This window comes from Pongo pygmaeus, chromosome 14, assembly GCF_028885625.2.
Source record: "Pongo pygmaeus isolate AG05252 chromosome 14, NHGRI_mPonPyg2-v2.0_pri, whole genome shotgun sequence".
NCBI classification, from domain to species: Eukaryota; Metazoa; Chordata; class Mammalia; order Primates; family Hominidae; genus Pongo; species Pongo pygmaeus.
The window spans coordinates 32398503-32418207 of record NC_072387.2 but is presented as its reverse complement, the minus strand read 5'-3'; the positions used below and the strand labels follow the sequence as shown (position 1 = coordinate 32418207).

Here is a 19705-nt window from a genome sequence, read left to right as displayed (position 1 = left end):
TGCATTCCTTCCTTAACATTGTACTTTGGAGATCTTTTCATATTAGTGAAGACACTTGACTTAAGAAAATTTTCTGTCTTTACCTCTACTCACCCCACCAAAAAGCACACACATTCCCCTAAATGCTGCTCAGTACTTTGGCTTTGCCTAGACATTTTTTCACATCTGATTTATAAGACTTGGGAGTCAGAGTGGCTATGAGCTGTATTGGTTCTATAGGTAGAGTATAGATGGAGCTGGCTTTTGTAGGTTATCCTAGAAACCTAATCATTATCAGTAGGGGTTCTGAGTTCCAAATATGTTCATAAAGAAACAACTTTTGTAATACAGTAGAGTTACAGCATATATGTTGACTTTAGAATCTTAACTATCACATGGACTGTGATTTCACTTATTTAGCATATTTTACAAGTATTATGAAGTATTTGCAGTTCAGGTTACTAAAGAATTCATTGTTGAAAGTGATCCATTTGTTTTATCAATCATTTAGGGCTTGGACTACTTCCTGGGGCCTACGTGCAGTATTCCCAGAGTTCACAATGCCATAAGGCATTCTTTTAGAGGCTATTATGGTTGTTCAGCTTTCATGAATTATTTTCTAACTCATGGTTTATTAATGTGGCTTAAATATTTTTATCCAGGTTCTGCAGAGCTAGTTTTTGTAAGCCATGTAATAGATCCTTGCCATTTCTACATTCGGAAGTATTCACAAATAAAAGACGCCAAAGTACTGGAGAAGAAGGTGAATGAATTTTGCAATAGGAGTTCACACCTTGATCCTTCAGACATTTTGGAACTAGGTAATGAAATATTAATCCAAGTTAAAGTATCAAATTTATTTAAATATTATAATAACTTGGCCAACCCACATAAGACTTATAATATAGATTTTTGCTCTAAGTTCATTTGTAGTAAGCATAAAAGTTTTAGGATTATTTAACATAAATTATTTAGGCAAGTTAGCTAAGGATTAAGATGGAATGTTGGTACATTTTTAGAGTGAGATATGTACAGAAACTCCATTATGTAGTAGGGCGAATTGCTTTTAAAACTACAAAACCCATGACAGGTTATGTAGCCTATCCCCTTGTCTCCATGAAGAACTGTGCCTCTAAGATGATTCTTCTTGTGTAACTCCAGTCTCTTGCTCGCTGTGTGTGAGTGTTGGGGCTAGCATTGAGCACCTGAGATTCAGGAGTCCTGTGGCACCCATTCCCAGCGCCCTACAGAGGATAATTGTAAATTCAGTCAGTCTTTTAATTGTGAGAATATGTGAATTTGCCATGCTTCGGGCTTTTGTTACGAGTATTTTTCTTATAACGTTGACTGAATTTGATTGTACCTTGTAATATGATGAAGCTATGATTCATTTGTATTAATAGAGTATTTTTCTCATTATGTTAGTAGCAATCAATACCTATATATAACTAATACAGAAAGTGTTTTATCTGTCTAGTCTTGATTGATAGTCATTTAAAAGTATGATTAACTTTCAGCTCATCTATGTAGCTTTTCAGAATATCAGAAGAGTAGGATCATCATATACTTTGACAAAAATGAATAGTAATTCTAAAACTTAAAAAATAACATTTATGCCATGTGAGCTGGGAACATTAGGTTGTTAGTATCTAAGAGGAGGGGAATGTAGTACTGAATTCGATTTTTGTGGTTGCAAATAATGTGTCTAAAATGTAATACATGCCAAAAATAGCTTATTTTCAGAAAATGTTCTAAGAAAGCCAAAAAGTTGTGCTTTAAGTTGTTAATGATAATTATGTTGGCAAGGTAAATACAACTGATTAAAACATTCATTCATATTTTGAGAAATTAGTGATAAGGGAAGACATGTGAATTGTTGATTTAGCAGAGGAGCGTATCCTCTTGTTCCCTTTTCCTGCCTCTGTACTTCATTATGAAGAACAGTAAATGACTTCAGCAGACTTTTATCCATTGAAAGAAAGAATAATTTTATAGAATATATACAGCAGGTCTTCAAATAACATTATCTCATTATAATTTTGATGAGAAAAAATCAATTCCTGGTTTGGGCAAATGTCTGTGTTGAGTTTGCACATTCTCCCCGTGTCTGTGTGGATTTTTTCAGGTACTCTGGTTTCCTCGCACATCCTAAAGATGCGCACGTTAGGTTAATTGGTGTGTCTACATTGTCCCAGTCTGAGTGGCAGGGAGGGAGGGGGGAGAGAGAGAGAGAGAGAGAGAGAGAGTGTGTGTGTGTGTGTGTGTGTGTGTGTGCGTGCGTGCGTACCCTGCGATGGAATGGTGTTCTGACCGGGTGGGTGGGTGTGTGTGTGTGTGTGCGCGCGCGTGTGTACCCTGCGATGGAATGGTGTTCTGACCAGGGTGTGTGTGTGGGTGTGTGGGGGGGTGTGTGTGTGTGCGCGCGCGCCTGCGATGGAATGGTGTTCTGACCGGGGGTGTGTGTGTGTGTGTGTGCGCGCGCGTGCGTGCGTGCGTGCGTACCCTGCGATGGAATGGTGTTCTGACCAGGGGGTGTGTGTGTGTGTGCACGTGCGTACCCTGCGATGGAATGGTGTTCTGACCAGGGTGTGTGTGTGTGTACCCTGCAATGGAATGGTGTTCTGACCAGGATTGTTTCCTGCCTTGTGCCCTGAGCTGCCTGGATAGGCTTCAGCCACCCTCGACTCTAGAATAAGCGAGTTGGAGAATGAATAAATAAATATATATTATCATAAAATTCATAAAGTATTTGGTAACTATACAAATACATGACAATAAATGATGCAGTACAAAAGCACTCTGTGAATCCACCTTATTTATGATTGTTTTTGAACTGTGGTGCCAGGAGGTACTCCCTACAATTCTCACTTTGCAAGCTGTAATTCTTTGAGTTAACCCACTACCACTATGACTGCCATCACTCACTGATTCACCGAAAATTGAGTAAATATCTTACTTGTTCATCTTTCTTAAATGTACGTTTAGCTCACACTTGTTTCAGTATTTAATATTAGAAGTGTTTGGGGTCTTTATAAGTTTGATGATGTTTTTGTGACCAGAAATACACGTAGAAACTTAACTCTTGTTTATATCAATTAGCCTATGTGGTAAGATTGGTTTTGTTTTGCCGTTTTGCTTAAAGTCACAGTTTCTAAGAATGTATCAATGACATTAAGTGGGGATTTACTATATTTTAAAACTAAGAATGTTGGTATAGTAGTGTAGCAAAATAAGAGAAGGGTCACTGACAAACTGAAGATCAAACGTTTTGGTAGGACTTAAAAGGCTGCCTATAATGTGCTTTTCAACTATCCTGTTGTTATTAGCATATACAGAGATTACACAGCATCTCTCTGTATATAATCAGTGATCAGAATTTACCAGATTCATTTCCAAAATATGTAGTTTAAATGGGCTCTAAGACTACCTGAGTTCTCCTGCTACTTCTTCTAAGTAGCCATGTGAGTTGGGCTAGATTAGGTTTTCTGCCTAGTTTTCCTCACCTATGATAGAAACACTACCTTCATAGGGTTGTTGTGGGGAGTAAGTGAATTCAAACAAAACACAGAACATTTCTGAGCTCATAGTAAGCATTCACCTGTGGGCCTTTTTGTTTGTTTGTTTGATCTTCTTTTTTCCTGGCTGTTAATTTGTAATCCAACTGGTCCCTACAAAGGTCTTCCTCTACTGCTAAGTCCTTAGTTCATCTTCCCTCTTCTCTGAACACCACTGTGTGCCAATAATTTTGGCATTTCACAGGCTACCTTTCATTGTTTTACTCTCACTCCCCTTTACAAAGAGAAGATAATTGTTTCTTCTCTCATTACAAACTTTAGTATGTGTATGTCAGTAAGTGTACATGTGTACATCACAAAGACAGATGGTCTTGCTTGTAAGTACAGTGTAATTATGGTAATTAATTTGCCTGTTTCTCTTCCTTTCTTGAGCTTCTTGATGGCAAGACAGTCTCATTCATCTTTGTTCTTATTGCTCATAAGCAGGTCCTCATTAAGTGACTGCTAACTTAGTATTCTTTGGGTGTTTATCTCCCTATTTAGCTTGTTTCTGTATAACGAACTTTCATAATATGCTGTATTATATCTTTCTCATAGCACTTGAACACAGTACTATATCATCAGTAAATAAATGAATTAAGACTTTTTCCTGGTAGAACTAACGTGTCTGTAAACTTATGAAGTGGCTTTTATTGATAAATGTTGATAATGATTTGTTTCCCTCATTATTTAGGTGCAAGAATATTTGTCAACAGTATTAAAAATGGAATGTGGTGTCGAGGAACTATCACAGAATTAATTCCAATAGAGGGTAAAAATACCAGAAAACCTTGTAGTCCAACCAGATTATTTGTCCATGAAGTTGCACTAATGCAAATATTCATGGTAGATTTTGGAAATTCTGAAGTCCTGATTGTCACAGGGTATGATATTTTATAATATGTATCCTTGGCCTGCTTAGAAACATTTTGGAGGGAGGTGGAGTTAAAGAGTAAAGGAAATTAGAGGTAGAGAGGAGTAATTTGTCATTCTTAACTTCCAAGACATACGTTTTATTATTTTGCTCTACAGTTGTCTTGATAAGTAAAATTTTATCATTTACCAGTACTACTAGATGGAGAGCTTAGAAAAGGAACTCCAAACTTAAGTACTCTTCTTATGTCACTTTAAAGCAGGGAATAATACAGAAACTAATTCTTTTAAATGTAACAGTTAGCAACAGATGATTGAGTTAAATTTTTAATCAGACTTCTTTAATTTCATTAATGTTTTTTAAAGTGTCATACTGTCTAACTCACTGTAGCTATTTTAAATGGTTTTCTCTGTATTCTAGGAAAATAATACAAACTGATATGTTTCTGTAGTAAGGACCAGTATTAACCATAGCATGATCACTTAATGGTTATAGCTTTATGAATAAATAGATTTATATGGGGGGAAGTGTCATTATCTCCTTTAAGCTCAAACTGCATGAGTATATGAAAGTGCAAATGTAGCTGAGATTTCTTTCTGTGGAGGAAAACAGTGTCTCTGCTTATAGAAGCTAAACTAAGTCTATATAGTAAGAAAGTATTAATTTGGAATATAACTTTCTAAAAGGTGTAACTTAAGAAAAATTATACTTAGAAATGCATACCTTCTGTGGGGGAAAACAAATTTAAGTTTGAAGCATTATTTTCAATAAATATTACTTGAATTTCTCCTAGAGTTGTTGATACCCATGTGAGACCAGAACACTCTGCTAAGCAGCATATTGCACTAAATGATTTATGTCTGGTTCTAAGGAAATCTGAACCATATATTGAAGGGCTGCTAAAAGACATCCAGCCGTTAGCACAACCATGCTCATTGAAAGACATTGTTCCACAGAATTCAGTAAGTGAGACTTTAATTATTTTTTCCTTCAGAGGCTATTACAATTTTAGCTATGTATTGCTAATTAGATTGCTAAGTATAGGCTCAGGGAACCAGTAATCTTGATAAATACATAGTGCATATTAAACTATTAGTTCTAATAGAAAAGGAAATGAACTTCGGCTTCCACAATTGAAAACATTTTTAATGGGAAATCGAGTTGAATAAGCATATATTAACATAATGATTGGTTAAGTATCCAAGTAAACCAGTAATTTTGGAGTCAACTATACAGAGAAATAAGTTTATGATGTGTGTGTTTCTCTATCATATTTCCATTGCCCTTTATTACCTATTTAATGGCCATATTGCATTCTGCGTTTTGTATTATTTATGAAAATTTATTCTCCAGCAAGATTGTAAACGCTTAACAGACAGAAATTGTAACAATACATGTTAAGCAGTTGTATTCTTACAAGGTCTATGAGAGCAGAGGAGTCTGTCTTTGCTCATCATTGTATTCCCAGCATTTAGCAGATCACATGCCACATAGAAGGCATTCAACACATACTTGAAATAACAAATAAGTTAATAATAAAAAAAGGAAACACAAAAATAATAGCACTGGGTTTTCTTTAAAATGGTGAGTGTTTGTTTATAATTTTCTCTTTTTTAACTTTTCACATTTTTTACACTGAGTAGATTTTACATTTATAATCATAAAAACTTCAGAAAGCTATTCACTTTTTTTGTTTTTAAGGAATTTCTGGTTTTGACCCTGAAATTTACTTTTGATATGGTACTTAAATGTTCAAAGATCAACATAAAAAGTTTTTTGGCTGGGTTTGGTGGCCCAAGGCTGTAATTCCAGCACTTTGGGAGGCCGAGATGGGAGGATCGCTTGGGCTCAGGAGTTTGAGACCAGCCTGGGCAACATGGTGAGACCCTGTCTACCAAAAACACAAAAATTAGCCTGGCGTGGTAGTGCACCATGAAGGCTGAGGTGGAAGGATCTCTTGAGCTTGGGAGGCAGAGATTGCATGAGCTGAGATTATGCCACTGCACACCAGTCTGCGTGACAGAGTAAGACCCTGTCTCAAAAGAAAAAATTGTTTGCCCAGTGGGTGGATTTTTTTTTTTAAATCACTTAAGTAGCATAAATCTTATGCAGCTAGTAATGGAAGCTAGATTAACTGATGATTGTAAATTTTTAGATTTTATTTTAGGCATACCTATACTTTCAAAATTACCCTTTGAATTTTCATCTAAGTGGAAAATTGAATACTTCTTTCATTTTGAGATCTTTCTTTATGACCTTCATATTAATATTCAAAAGTGAAACTAAATTCTAAAGTAAAACCTTGAGAATATATTTATAAAGTAAAGGTATACACACATTGTACATTCATAAAGACTGCCCCTAAGTTTGTGGCCCTGGCTGTTTCTATTTTTCTTTCTTTTCTTTCTTTTTTTTTTGAGATGGAGTCTTGTTCTGTCGCCCAGGCTGGAGTGCAGTGGCATGATCTCGGCTCACTGCAACCTCTGCCTCCCGGGTTCAAGCAATCCCCTGCCTCAGCCTCCCAAGTAGCTGGGATTAAAGGCACCTGCCACCACGCCCCGCTAATTTTTGTATTTTTTGTAGAGACAGGGTTTCACCATCTTGGCCAGGCTGGTCTTGAACTCCTGACCTTGTGAGTCACCACGCCCAGCCTGCCCTGGCTCTTTCCTAATGTCTGTGGTTGGTTCAGTTTGTTCACAGTTGCGTCTGTGGTTGGTACAAACCTAAATCCAGAACATTGTAACATTAGTAATACTTATAATTACTAATTGCTATGGAATTTTACTTTTTTGCACAGAATGAAGGCTGGGAAGAGGAAGCTAAAGTGGAATTTTTGAAAATGGTAAATAACAAGGCTGTTTCAATGAAAGTTTTTAGAGAAGAAGATGGTGTGCTTATTGTAGATCTGCAAAAACCACCACCGAATAAAATAAGCAGTGATATGCCTGTGTCTCTTAGAGATGCGCTAGTTTTTATGGAACTAGCAAAGTAAGTAACTTATTAAAACTTAAATATTCTTTGAGATTATAGCTATAAATAAGAGTAGCAGATTTTGTCTTTAAAAACCATGTCTCTAAAGTAAACCTTAACATACCTGAAGAAGTGAAAAATATTGCTGTTAGACTTTTCTAAGTACAGTTGTTGTCTGTGAAAACTGAATTCAGATAATTGGATTTAAGAAAATAGGCTGGGCAGGGCAGCTCGCAACTGTAATTCTAGCACTGTGGGTGGCCAAGGAGGGAGGATTCCTTGGGGTCATGAGTTTGAGACCAGCCTGGGCAACATAGCTAGACCTCATCTCTACAACGAAATACAAAAAGAAATAAACCAGACGTGGTGGCATGCATCTGTAGTTCCAGCTTCTCAGGTCAGGAGCTGAGGTGGGAGGTTTGCTTGAGCCCAGGAGTTCGATCTGTGCTCTTGCCACTGTACTTCCAGGTTGGGTGACAGAGTGAGACCCTGTCTGTAAAGAAAAACGAAAATTAGAAAAATTAGAGAAATTAAGGTAGCTCAAAATATAAAAGTATGTGTAAATACCTAACATCTTTTGGACTCTTGATAACTTTATAAGCAGCTGTATGCTGGTTTCAATAATTATAGTTTAACTGTTCCTAAATTTTCCTCAATTTTGTAGCCTTTGGAATGAGTTCATGATCACTACTCTATATTCAATGTATGAATCTAGAATAGATGTTTAAAGTTTCTTTGTCCATCATTTCTTTTTTGTTTGTTTGAGACAGAGTCTTCATCCCATTACCCAGGCTGGAGTGCAGTAGCACAGCCTCAGCTCACTGAAACCTCTGCCTCCCAGGTTCAGGAGATTCTCATGTCTCAGCCTTCCGAGTAGCTGAAATTGCAGGCACACACCACCACTCCCGGCTAATTTTTGTATTTTTTAGCAGAGACAGGGTTTCACCGTGTTGGCCAGGCTGGTCTTGAACTCCTGCCCACCTTGGCCTTCCAAAGTGCTGGGATTACAGGCGTGAGCCACAGTGCCTAGGCTGTCCATCATTTCTGATGACTTAAGTAACCATAGAGGTAGTCAAAGATTCTAATTTTTACACTGGGTGATTGGGAATGGAACCCAAGCAGGTTCCATTCTAGAAAAATACAAGTAGTCTTGGATCTGGAAGGAGCCACAGAGACCCTTCAGCTGACACAGACCACAGATATCAATGTAACACAAAAAATAGAAGCAGCTTTGAATCTAAGTACGACATGAAAGCCTAGCTCTAAAGTTGTGAGACTTGATATCTTATTTAACCTGGTTTGATAATTGAAGACAACACCAAGAAATGTTAGAAGAAAGAAATTGGAAGATGAGTGCTTTTGGTAAATAAGTCAGTACATGTACAAGTCCTTCCTTTAGATCAAGTCACTGAGAGAAAAGAGACTAAGAAAATGGCTTGGCCAGGTAGGGTGGCTTACACTTGTATCCCAGCACTTTGGGAGGCCAAGGCAGTAGGATCGCCTGAGCCCAGGAGTTCAGGGTCAACCTGGGCAATGTAGGGAGACCCTGTCTCTACAAAAATTAGCCAGGTGTGGTGGTATGCCCCTGTGATCCCAGCTACTTGGGAGGCTGAGGTGGGAGGATTGCTTGAGCCCAGGAGGGTAGAGGCTGCAGTGAGCCATGATAGCACCACTGCACTCCAGCCTGGGTGACAGGGTGAGACCCTGCTTACGCTTTTCATTATGCTTTTAATTAGGTTTAAGTCACAATCACTAAGAAGTCACTTTGAAAAAAATACTACTTTTCACTATCATCCACCTATTTTGCCTAAAGAAATGACAGATGTTTCAGTAACGGTTTGTCATATAAATAGTCCTGGAGATTTCTATCTTCAGTTGGTAAGTATATAATGTGTTTTTGAAATGAAGTTTTTAAAAAAATTTTAATTAGACATGTATAACAAGAATGAGTATCTACCGTCAATTTTAGTTAGAGCAAACATACCACTGTTAACCTTCTATACATTTAAATTTCTTAGTAGTTGCAACTTCAAACAAGTTTACATGATTTATCATAAATTAAAAGAACAATGAAGGATAATTAATGTATAAATGTTTCTTGCTACCTTCTGAAATCTGGAGACTAGGAAAGCATATAGAGTTAACAATAGAAATATAATGATAAATTTTTTTCTAACCTGTACCTCTGAAAATTTACCGATTATTATTAGGTGTTTTCTGAATTTGAACACCAAAGTAGACACAGATAAAAGGCATTTCGTATTGAACTTTGGATGTGTGACTGATGTGTTTAGATAATAACAATAATAGTTCATCCTTATTGATTTCTGGGTGCTTTATATGATTTAACCCATAAGGCCCTTAAGACTTTAAGTGAATTAACTCATTAATCTTTGCAACAATCCTGTGAGAAAGACACTGTTGTCTCCATTTGAATGTGGAGACCCTAACCACAGAGATGAAGCATCTTGCCCAAGATCACACAGCTCTGAAAGGGTAGAACCAGGATTGACCAAGCTTCAGAACTTGTCATCTCAAGCACTGCACCACACTGTAGTGGCTCCTCAAATGAGTTGTGGAAGCTGTTTATCTAAGTTAGGATTTGCGTTTATTTCTTTTGTTGGTTTTCTACAGTGTCTTTTATGGTAAAATATACATAATATAATTTCATAGTTTTTAATAATTGTTCAGTATACCATTCAGTGCCATTAAGGCCATTAAGTTTGTGCATCCATTTCCAGAGCTTTTTATTTATCTCAAACAAAAGCCCTGTACCTGTTAAACAATCACATAACCATTTCTTCTCCCCTAGTCCCTGATAAACTGCTGTTCTACTTTCTGTCTCTGTGAAATTGCCTATTCTAGGTACCTCTTAAGTGAAATCATATACAATGTTTCCTTTTGTATCTGGCTTCTTTCACTTCAACTTAATGTTTTCAAGGTTCCTATTATGTAGGATGTATCAGAATTTCATTCCTTTATATGGCTGAATAATATTCCATGTATGGGTATACTACATTTTGTTTATCCGTTCATCTGTTGATGGCCATTTGGATTGTTTCCACCTTTTGACCTATGTGAATAATGCTGCTATGGACACTGGCATGAAAGTATCCATTTGGGTCTCTGCTTTCCGTTCCTCTGGTATGTATAATACCTAGGAATGATTGCTGGATTACATGGTAATTTTATGTTTAACTTTTTGGGGGAACTGCCGAACTGTTTTCTACAGCAGCTGCAGTTTTACATTCTTACCAGCAATCCACAAGGTTCCAATTTCTCCACACCCTCATGAACACTTGTTTTTTTTTTCTTTTTTAAATAACATTCTTTTTTTTATTATTATACTTTAAGTTCTGGGATACATGTGCAGAACATGCAGGTTTGTTACATAGGTATACATGTGCCATGGTGGTTTGCTGCACCCATCCCCATCACCTACATTAGGTATTTCTCCTAATGCTGTCCCTCCCCTTGTCCCCACCCCACAACAGGCCCCAGTGTGTGATGTTCCCCTCCCTGTGTCCTTGTGTTCTCATTGTTTAACTCCCACTTATGACTGAGAACATGCAGTGTTTGGTTTTCTGTTCCTGTGTTAGTTTGCTGAGAATGTCCCTGCAAAGGATGTGACTCATCCTTTTTTATGTCTGCATAGTATTCGATGGTGTATATGTGCCATATTTTCTTTATCCAGTCTATCATTGATGGGCATTTGGGTTGGTTCCAAGTCTTTGCTATTGTGAATAGTGCTGCAGTAAACATACCTGTGTAAGTGTCTTTATAGTAGAATGATTTCTAATCCTTTGGGTATATACCCAGTAATGGGATTGCTGGGTCAAATGGATTTCTGGTTCTAGATCCTTGAGGAATTGCCACACTGGTTGAACTAATTTACACTCCCACCAACAGTGTGAAAGCATTCCTATTTCTCCACATCCTCTCTAGCATCTGATTGCCATTCTGACTGGTGTGAGACGGTATCTCATTGTGGTTTTGATTTGCACTTCTCTGATGACCAGTGATGATGAGCATGTTTTTCATATGTTTGTTGGTCGCATCAATGTCTTCTTTTGAATAATAGTGTTCTTTTTTTTTTTTTTTTTTTTTTTTTTTTAAGAGACGCAGTCTCGCTCTGTCGCCCAGGCTGGAGTGCAGTGGCACGATCTTGGCTCACTGCAAGCTCCGCCTCCTGGGTTCACGCCATTCTCCTGCCTCAGCCTCCCAAGTAGCTGGGACTACAGGCGCCCGCCACCACACCCAGCTAATTTTTTGTATTTTTTAGCAGAGGCGGGGTTTCTCCATGTTAGCCAGGATGGTCTTGATCTCCTAACTTCGTGACCCATCCGCCTCGGCCTCCGAAAGTGCTGGGATTACAGGCATGAGCCACCGTGCCCGGCCAATAGCATTCCTAATAAGTGTAAAGTGGTATCACTTTGTGATTTTGATCTGCATTTCCCTAATGGCCAGTGATCTGAACATCTTTACATGTCCTTATTTATTGGCCATTTGTGTATCTTTGAAGAAATAGCCATTCCAGTCATTTATCCATTTATTTTTTTAAATTTTTAAAACTTTTTATTTGTTGTTTTTTGTTTTTTAAACACAGGGCTTCACTCTGTTGCCCAGGCTAGAATGCAGTGGCATGATTGTAAACTCACTGCAGCCTCAATCTCCTAGGCTCAAGGGATCCTCTAGCCTCAGTCTCCCATATTGCTAGTACTACAGGCACATACCACCACACCTGGCTAATTATTATTTTGTAGACACAGGGTCTTGTTAGGTAACCCAGGCTGGCCTTGAACTCCTGGGCTAGAGTGATCCTCCCACCTTGGCCTCCCAAAGTGCTGGTATTACAAGCATGATTCACCATGCCCAAACCTTTGTCCACTTTTTTAATTGGGTTGTTTATTTTGTTGTTGGATTGTAGGAGTTTTCATGTATTCTAGATACTAAATTCTTATGAGATATATGACTTACAAATGCAGTTGATCATTGAACAAGTGGTAGTGGTGGATACCAACCCCTGTGTAGTCAAATATCTGCGTGTAACTACTTTTTTTTTTCTTTTCTTGGGACAAGGTCCAGCACTGTTGCTTAGGCTGGAGTGCAGTGGCAAGATCATAGCTTACTGCAGCCTGAAACTCCTGGACTGAAGTGGTCTCCTGTCTCAGCCTCCCAAGTAGCTAGAACTGCAGGCATGCACCACAGCTCGCTAATTTTTTTTTTTTTTTTTTTTAGAGACAGGGTCTTGCTATGTTGCCCGCGTTGGTTTTGAACTCCTGGTCTCAAACAGTCCTCCTGCCTCAGCCTCCCAAAGTGCTGAGATTACAGGCATGAGCCTTGACACTCAGTCTGCGTTTAACTTTTGATTTCCACAAAACTTAACTACTAATAGCCTGCTGTTGATTAGAAGCCTTAATAATATATAAACAGTTAGCTAACATATATTTTGTATATATATTCAATACTGCATTCTTAAAGTAAGCTAGAGAAAAGAAAATTATTAAAAATCATAAAGAGAAAATATATTTACTATTCATTAACTGAACGTGGATCATTCTACAAGTCTTCATGCCCATCATCTTCATGTTGAATAGGCTGAGGAAGAGCAGGAGTTGGTCTTGCTGTCTCAGGTCTGGCAGAGGTGGAAAAAAGTTCGCACATAATTGGAACTGCATAGTTCAAACCTGTGTTCCAAGGCTGGCTGTATTTTCTCCTGTTTTGTGGGTTGTCTTTTCACCTTCTTGATAGTGTCCTTTGTTCCACAAAAGTTTTTAATTTTATGAAGGCCAATTTAATTATTGTTTCTTTTGTTGCTTGTGCTTTTGGTGTCATATCCAAGATATCATTACCAAATCTGACATCATGATGCTTCTTCCCTATGCTTTCTTCTAAGAGTTTTATAGGTTTAGATCTTTGATTCATTTTGAGTTAATTTTGTACAAAGTATAAGGTAAGGGCCCAGCTTCATTATTTTGAATTGGATTCAGTTTTCCCAGCACTATTTGTTGAAAACACTGTCTTTTCCCCCACTGAATGGTCTTGGCACCCTTGTTAAAAGTGAAAGTTTATTTCTGGACTTTCTATTTTGTTCCATTTGTCTGTGTATCTGTCCTTATGTCAGTACCACACTGTTTTGATTACTGTAGTTGTGTTGTAACTTTTGAAATCAAAACGTGTGAGTCTTCCAACTTTGTTCTTTTTCAAGATTATTTTGGTTATTCAGTGTCTCTTAAGATTCCATGTGACTTTTAGGATGGGTTTTTCTATTTCCCCAAGAAATACAGTATGATACTGAGTATGATATTATCATTTGCTAATGTATTGAAACACAACTGATTTTTACATGTGAATTTTGTGTCTAGCAGCTTTGCTGAATTAATTGTTTTAACAAGTGAGAGAGAGAGAAGGTGTGTGTATGTAATTTGGGGGCATTTTCTCACGTATAAGATCATGTCATCTGTGAACAGAGAAATGTCATTGGGATTTTAATAGGGATTACATTGAATTGTAAATCACTTTGGATAGCACTGACATCTTAACAATTTTAAGTCATCATATCCATGAACACTGGATTTTTTTCATTTATTTACATCTTATTTAATATCTTTCAACAGTTTTGTGTGGTTTTCAGCGTATCAATTTTTGGCCCCTTTGGTCAAGTTTATTCCTAATTCTTTTAGATGCTGTTGTAAACGGAATTGCTTTTTAAATTTCCTCTTCAATTTGCTCATTTGCTAATGTATTAAAACACAACTGATTTTTACATGTGAATTTTGTGTCTAGCAACTTTGCTGAATTAATTTGGTAGCCCTCACAGGGGGTGTGTGTGTGTGTGTGTGTGTGTGTAATTTGGGGGGATTTTCTTACATAGAGGATCATGTCATCCATGAACAGAGATATTTATACTTTTTCCTTTCTGATTTGGATGCCTTTTGTCTTTTTACCTAATGCCTCTGGCTCGGATTTCCAATATCATGTTGAATACAAGATGAAGAAGCAGGCTTCCTTGTCTTATTCCTGTCTTAAGGGAAAAGCGTTTGTCTTTGACCATTGAGTATCATATTATCTGTGAGTTTTTCCCAAATGACCTTTACCATGTTGAGTAAGTTTCCTTCTGTCTCTTGTTTATTGAGTGTTTTTGTCAAGAAAGGGTGTTCAATTTTTCAAATTCTTTTTTGCAGCAATTGAGATGATCATGTTTTGGTCTTTTCTCCTTCATCCTGTCAATGTGGTGTATTACGTTGATTTTGGATTTTGTTTTGTTTTCTTGTTGGTTTGTTTGGAGACAGGGTCTCCCTCAGTTGCCCAGGCTGGAATGCAGTGGCATGATCTCAGCTCACGGCAACCTTTGCCTCCCAGACTCAAGCAGTCCTCCCGCCTCAGCCCTCTGAGTTGCTGGGACCAAAGGTGCACACCACCACACCAGGCTAATTTTTAAAATTTTTTTATTTTGTAGAAATGAGGTCTCACTATGTTACACAGGCTGGTCTCAAACTCCTGAGCTGAAGTGATCCTTTCACCTTACCCTCCCCAAGTGCTGGGAGTACAGCCGTGGGCCACTGCGCCTGCTGCATTGATTTTCATATGTCATTATCCTTGCATTTTAAAAATAAATCCCACTAGATAAAGGTGTATAAACTTTTTATCGTAAATTTGTTTAACATCATTGTTGCCTTGGCATCCATTTTGAGGCCTAACATAAGTTGTTTGAAACTGAGTCATACCACCTCATCTTTGGCCTAGTTAAAACTTTCCCTCCCCATGTGACTGTTTGCAGTGTGGGTCACTTGTTCTACATCTCACTGACTCAATATATCCCACAGCTGCTTACCACAATAAAACCAGAGTCAACACCAGAGTCATGCAAATAATTTCTCCCCTTTACACATATTTTCTTTAAATTAGCCAGTTCACAACCCCTGCTGGAAAGCCTTAAGAGATAATGCCTGTGGACCTTAATAAAGGCAGAGTTCCACAGATTCACTCTTATCTGTGATTAACAAAATGCTTCTTTTATTTCATGTGTTTTGTTTTGCTGCCTCTGTGTCTCACCTGACTGACATACACATACCTAACTTTCCTCCCAGTCAGCACTCCTGGAGAGTGGCTGTCTTGGTAGGAATAAACTGGACACAGGTCGGACAAGAACCACGAGGGCATCTGCTAGTGTAAACAAGTTTCCTATGAGACATTCACTTGGTCACAGGTCAGGCAAGAAGGCATTGTTCCATTCACCAAGATAAAGAAGTATCCTCTTTTGATTTACTGTAAACATCAGTGACCACCTCCTCTAGAGCCTTGTCGGGGCAGGGCTAGAGTTCATGGCCACTCTCCAGAGAGAGACCCGAAGACCAAGTTAGAAGAAAACAAATCTTTTAATATGCTGAATTTGGTTTATTAGTATTTCGTTGAGGATATTTGCATCAGTATTGCAAGGGATATTGATCTGTAATTTTCTTATAGTGTCTTCATATAGCTTTGTTATCAGGGCAGTGCAGCCTCTTAGAGTTACTATTCCTCCATCTTTTCGTTTTTTGGAAGAATTTGAGATGGAATGGTGTTAATTCTTCTTTAAATGTTTGGTAGAATTCAGCAGTGAAACTATCTGGTCCAGGGCTTTCATGTGTAGGAGGTTTTTGAATCCTGTTTGAACCTCTTTACTAGTTATAAGTCTACTCAGATTTTCTAATTCATGAGTCAGTCTTGGAAGGTTGTGTGTTTCTAGGAATTTGTCCATTTCATGTAGGTTATCCAGTTTGTTGGCATACAATTGTCTTCAATAATCTCTTACAATTTTTTACTTCTTGGCCGGGCATGGTGGCTCACACCTGTAATCTCAGTACTTTGGAAGGCCGAGCCAGGTGGATCACTTGAGGTCAGGAGTCTGAGACCAGCCTGGCCAATATGTCAAAACCCCATCTCTACTAAAAATACAAAAATTAGCCAGCTGTGGTGGTGGGCACCTGTAGTCCCAGCTACTCGGGAGGCTGAGGCAGGAGAATTGCTTGAACCTAGGAGGCAGAGGTTGCAGTGAGCTGAGATTGTGCCACTGCACTCCAGCCTGGGTGACAGCAAGACTTCATCTCAAAAAAAAAAAAAAATTTTTTTTTTCTTAAAATTGGTAGTATTGTCTCCACTTTTATTTCTGATTTTATTAACTTCAGACTTCTCTTTTCTAGTTATTCTAGCTAAAGATTTGTCAATTTTGCTGATCTTTTCAAATAATCAACTTTTGGCTTTATTGATGTTCTGTTTCTTTATCCTGTCTTATTTATTTTTGCTCTAATCTTTATTATTTCTTCTGCTACCTTTGGGTAATTTTCTCTTTTTCCATTGCCTTATGGTATATAGTTAGGTTCTTAATTTGCAATATTTTAAAATTGTGTATATAGCTATAAATTTCCCTCTTAGCACTGTTTTATTGCATCTCATGAATTTGGTATGTTGTGTTTTCATTTTCCTTTGTCTTGAAGCATTTTCTAATTTCTCTTAGGATTTCTTCTTTGACCTGTTGGTAGTTTGTGGTGTTTAGTTTCTACATATTTGAATTTTGCAGTTTTTCTTGTTTTTGATTTCCAGTTTCCTTTCATTGTCATAGGGACAAATACATTTTATGATTTCAGTTTTTTGAAATTTATTAAGACATTTTGCAGCCTAACATATGGTCTGTTCTGAGAATGTCCTAAGTGGCCTTGTAGGAAAAAAAAAGAAAAGGTATATTTTACTATTGGCTAGAATGTTTTGTGTATGTCTCTTAGGACCTGTTGGTTTACAGTGTTATTCAAGTCTTCTGTTTCCTTATTGATACTCTGTCTGGATGTTTTATGCACTATTGAAAGTGGAATATTAAAGCCTTCTATTTTTATTATTGAACTATTTTTTCCTTCAATTCTGTCAATGTTTGCTTCATATATTTGGGTCTTTGATGTGTACTGCATAATTGCTTATAATTGTTGTATCTTACTGGTGAATTGGCCTTTTTATCAATTTATAATGTCCTTTCTCTGTTGTAAGAATTTTTTATTTAAAGTCTGTTTTGCCTGATACCACCAGTAAAGCCATCTCAGATCTCTCTTGATTACTATTTGCATGGAGTATTTTCTTCCATCCTTTGACTTTCAACCTGTGTATGGCATAAGGTATAATAAAGTGTATCTCTTGTGGACAGCATATAGTTGGATCATGTTTTTTTTTTTAATTCATTCTGCCAATCTTTGTCTTTTAATTGGAGAGTTTAATACATTTACATTTAAAGTAATTACTGATAAGGAAAGACTTCTGCCATTTGCTGTTTTCTGTACCTTAGCACTCTTATTCCTTCTTTCCTCCATTAGAGCCCTCTTTTGTGTTTAGTTGCTTTTTTCTGTTTAGTATGATGTATTTTTTAAAATCTGTTTTGTAATTGTGTTAAAAAACACACAGAATTTATTATCTTAACAGTTTTTTAGTGTAACTTCAGTAGTGTTAACCATATTCATATTATCATGCAATAGATTTCTAGAACATTTTCATCTTGCAAACTGAAACTATACTCGTTGAACAACAGCACATTTCTCCCTGCTTCCAACCTCTGGCCACCACAATATTACTTCTGCATTTTTATGAATTTTACTGTGTTAGATACCTTGTATAAGTGGACTCAGACAGAATTTGTCTTTCTGTGACTGGCTTATTTTACTTATAATAATGTCCTAAAGATTCATCCATGTTGTAAGCATTGATAGGATTTCCTATTTTAAGGCTGAATAATACTTCTTTGTATGTATATACTGCATTTTAAAAATCCCTTCGTCAGTGGACATTTGGATTGTCTGCTGTAATGAACATGGATATGCAAATATTATAGTATCAGGTTTTGCTTCCCTTCTTGTTTCCTTTTTGTGTTTATCTTGTAGATTATTTTTTATCATTACCGTGGAGATTACATATAACATCCTAAAGTTATAACAATCCAATATGAGTTAATACCAACATAATTTTAACTTCACAAAAAACTACTTCTGTGCAGCTCTCTTTTTCCAGTATTTTTGATGTCACAAATTAATCTCTATACTCTGTGTGCTTAATAACATAGATTTGTAATTATTTATGCATTTGTCTTTTAAATCCTGTAGAAAATAAAAAAGTAGAATTATAAACCAAAATTGCAATAATACTGACTTTCCCATTTACCCAGGTATTTACCTTAACCAGAGATCTTAATATCCTCATGTGACTTTGAGGTACTGTCTAGTGTCCTCTCATTGCAACCTGAAGGACTTCCATTAGCATTTCTTACAGGGCAGGTCTAGTGGTAGTAGAGTCCCTCAGCCCTTGTTTATCTGGGACTGTCTTAATTTTTCTCACGTTTTTGAAGGTTAGTTTTGCCAAATGTATAATTTTCAGTTGACAGGTTGTGTTTTTCTTTAGTACATCATATATATCTCTGTCTTCCCATTTCTTTCTGGTTTCCAAGATTTCTTTCTTGTCTCTTTTTTCTTTTTTCTTTTTTCTTTTTTTTTTTGAGACAAGAGTCTTGCTCTCTTGCCCAGGCTGGAGGCAGTGGCACGATCTCTGCTCACTGCAATCTCTGCCTCCTGGGTTCAAGCAATTCTCCTGCCCCAGCCTCCCTAGTAGCTGGGATTACAGGTGCGCGCCACCATGCCTGGCTAATTTTTATATTTTTAGTAGAGATGGGGTTTCACCATGTTGGCCAGGCTGGTCTAGAACTCCTGACCTCAGATGATCTGCCTGCCTTGGCCTCCCAAAGTGCTGGGATTACAGGCATGAGCCACTGCACCTGGCCTTTTTTGTTTTGTTTTGTTTTGTTTTTGTTTTTGAGATGGAGTTTTGCTCTGTCACCCAGGTTGGAGTACAGTGGTGCGATCTTGGCTCACGGCAACCTCTTCCTCCCGGGTTCAAGCAATTCTTCTGCGTCAGCCTCTTGAGTAGCTGGGACTACAGGTGCCCACCACCACGCCTGGCTAATTTTTGTATTTTTAGTAGAGATAGCTTTCGGCTGTGTTGGCCAGGCTTATCTCAAGCTCCTGACCTCAAGTGATCACCCCCCTTGGCCTCCCAAAGTGCTGGGATTACAGTCATGAGCCACCACACCCGGCCTGGCCTCCAAGATTTCTAATATGAGAAACTGACTTACAATCTTCTTGAGTCTCTTTGTATATGACATGTTGCATCTTTTTTGCTGCTTCCCAGATTTTCTCTTTGGCTTTGCCTTTTTTAGAGTTTGATTATGTGTCTTGGTATATGATTCTTTGGGTTTATCCTATTTGGAGTCTAATAGTGCCTTAGTTCCCTGGAGCTGGTGTAACAAATTACTATTAATTGG

The 19705-nt window shown here is 37.6% G+C and overlaps 1 protein-coding gene across 5 annotated transcripts in view; it reads left to right on the top strand.

Moving 5' to 3' along the window:
- The window catches only part of RNF17 (ring finger protein 17), a 137686-nt gene that overhangs the window by 50566 nt on the left and 67415 nt on the right, over nt 1–19705 (top strand). For all 5 annotated transcript variants that reach the window (XM_063650630.1, XM_054445930.2, XM_054445929.2 and 2 more), the window contains 5 exons: nt 642–800; nt 4228–4417; nt 5201–5369; nt 7205–7395; nt 9114–9255. In XM_063650630.1, the coding sequence (XP_063506700.1) occupies nt 642–800; nt 4228–4417; nt 5201–5369; nt 7205–7395; nt 9114–9255 (851 nt within the window). The remainder of the gene's footprint in view (nt 1–641; nt 801–4227; nt 4418–5200; nt 5370–7204; nt 7396–9113; nt 9256–19705) is intronic.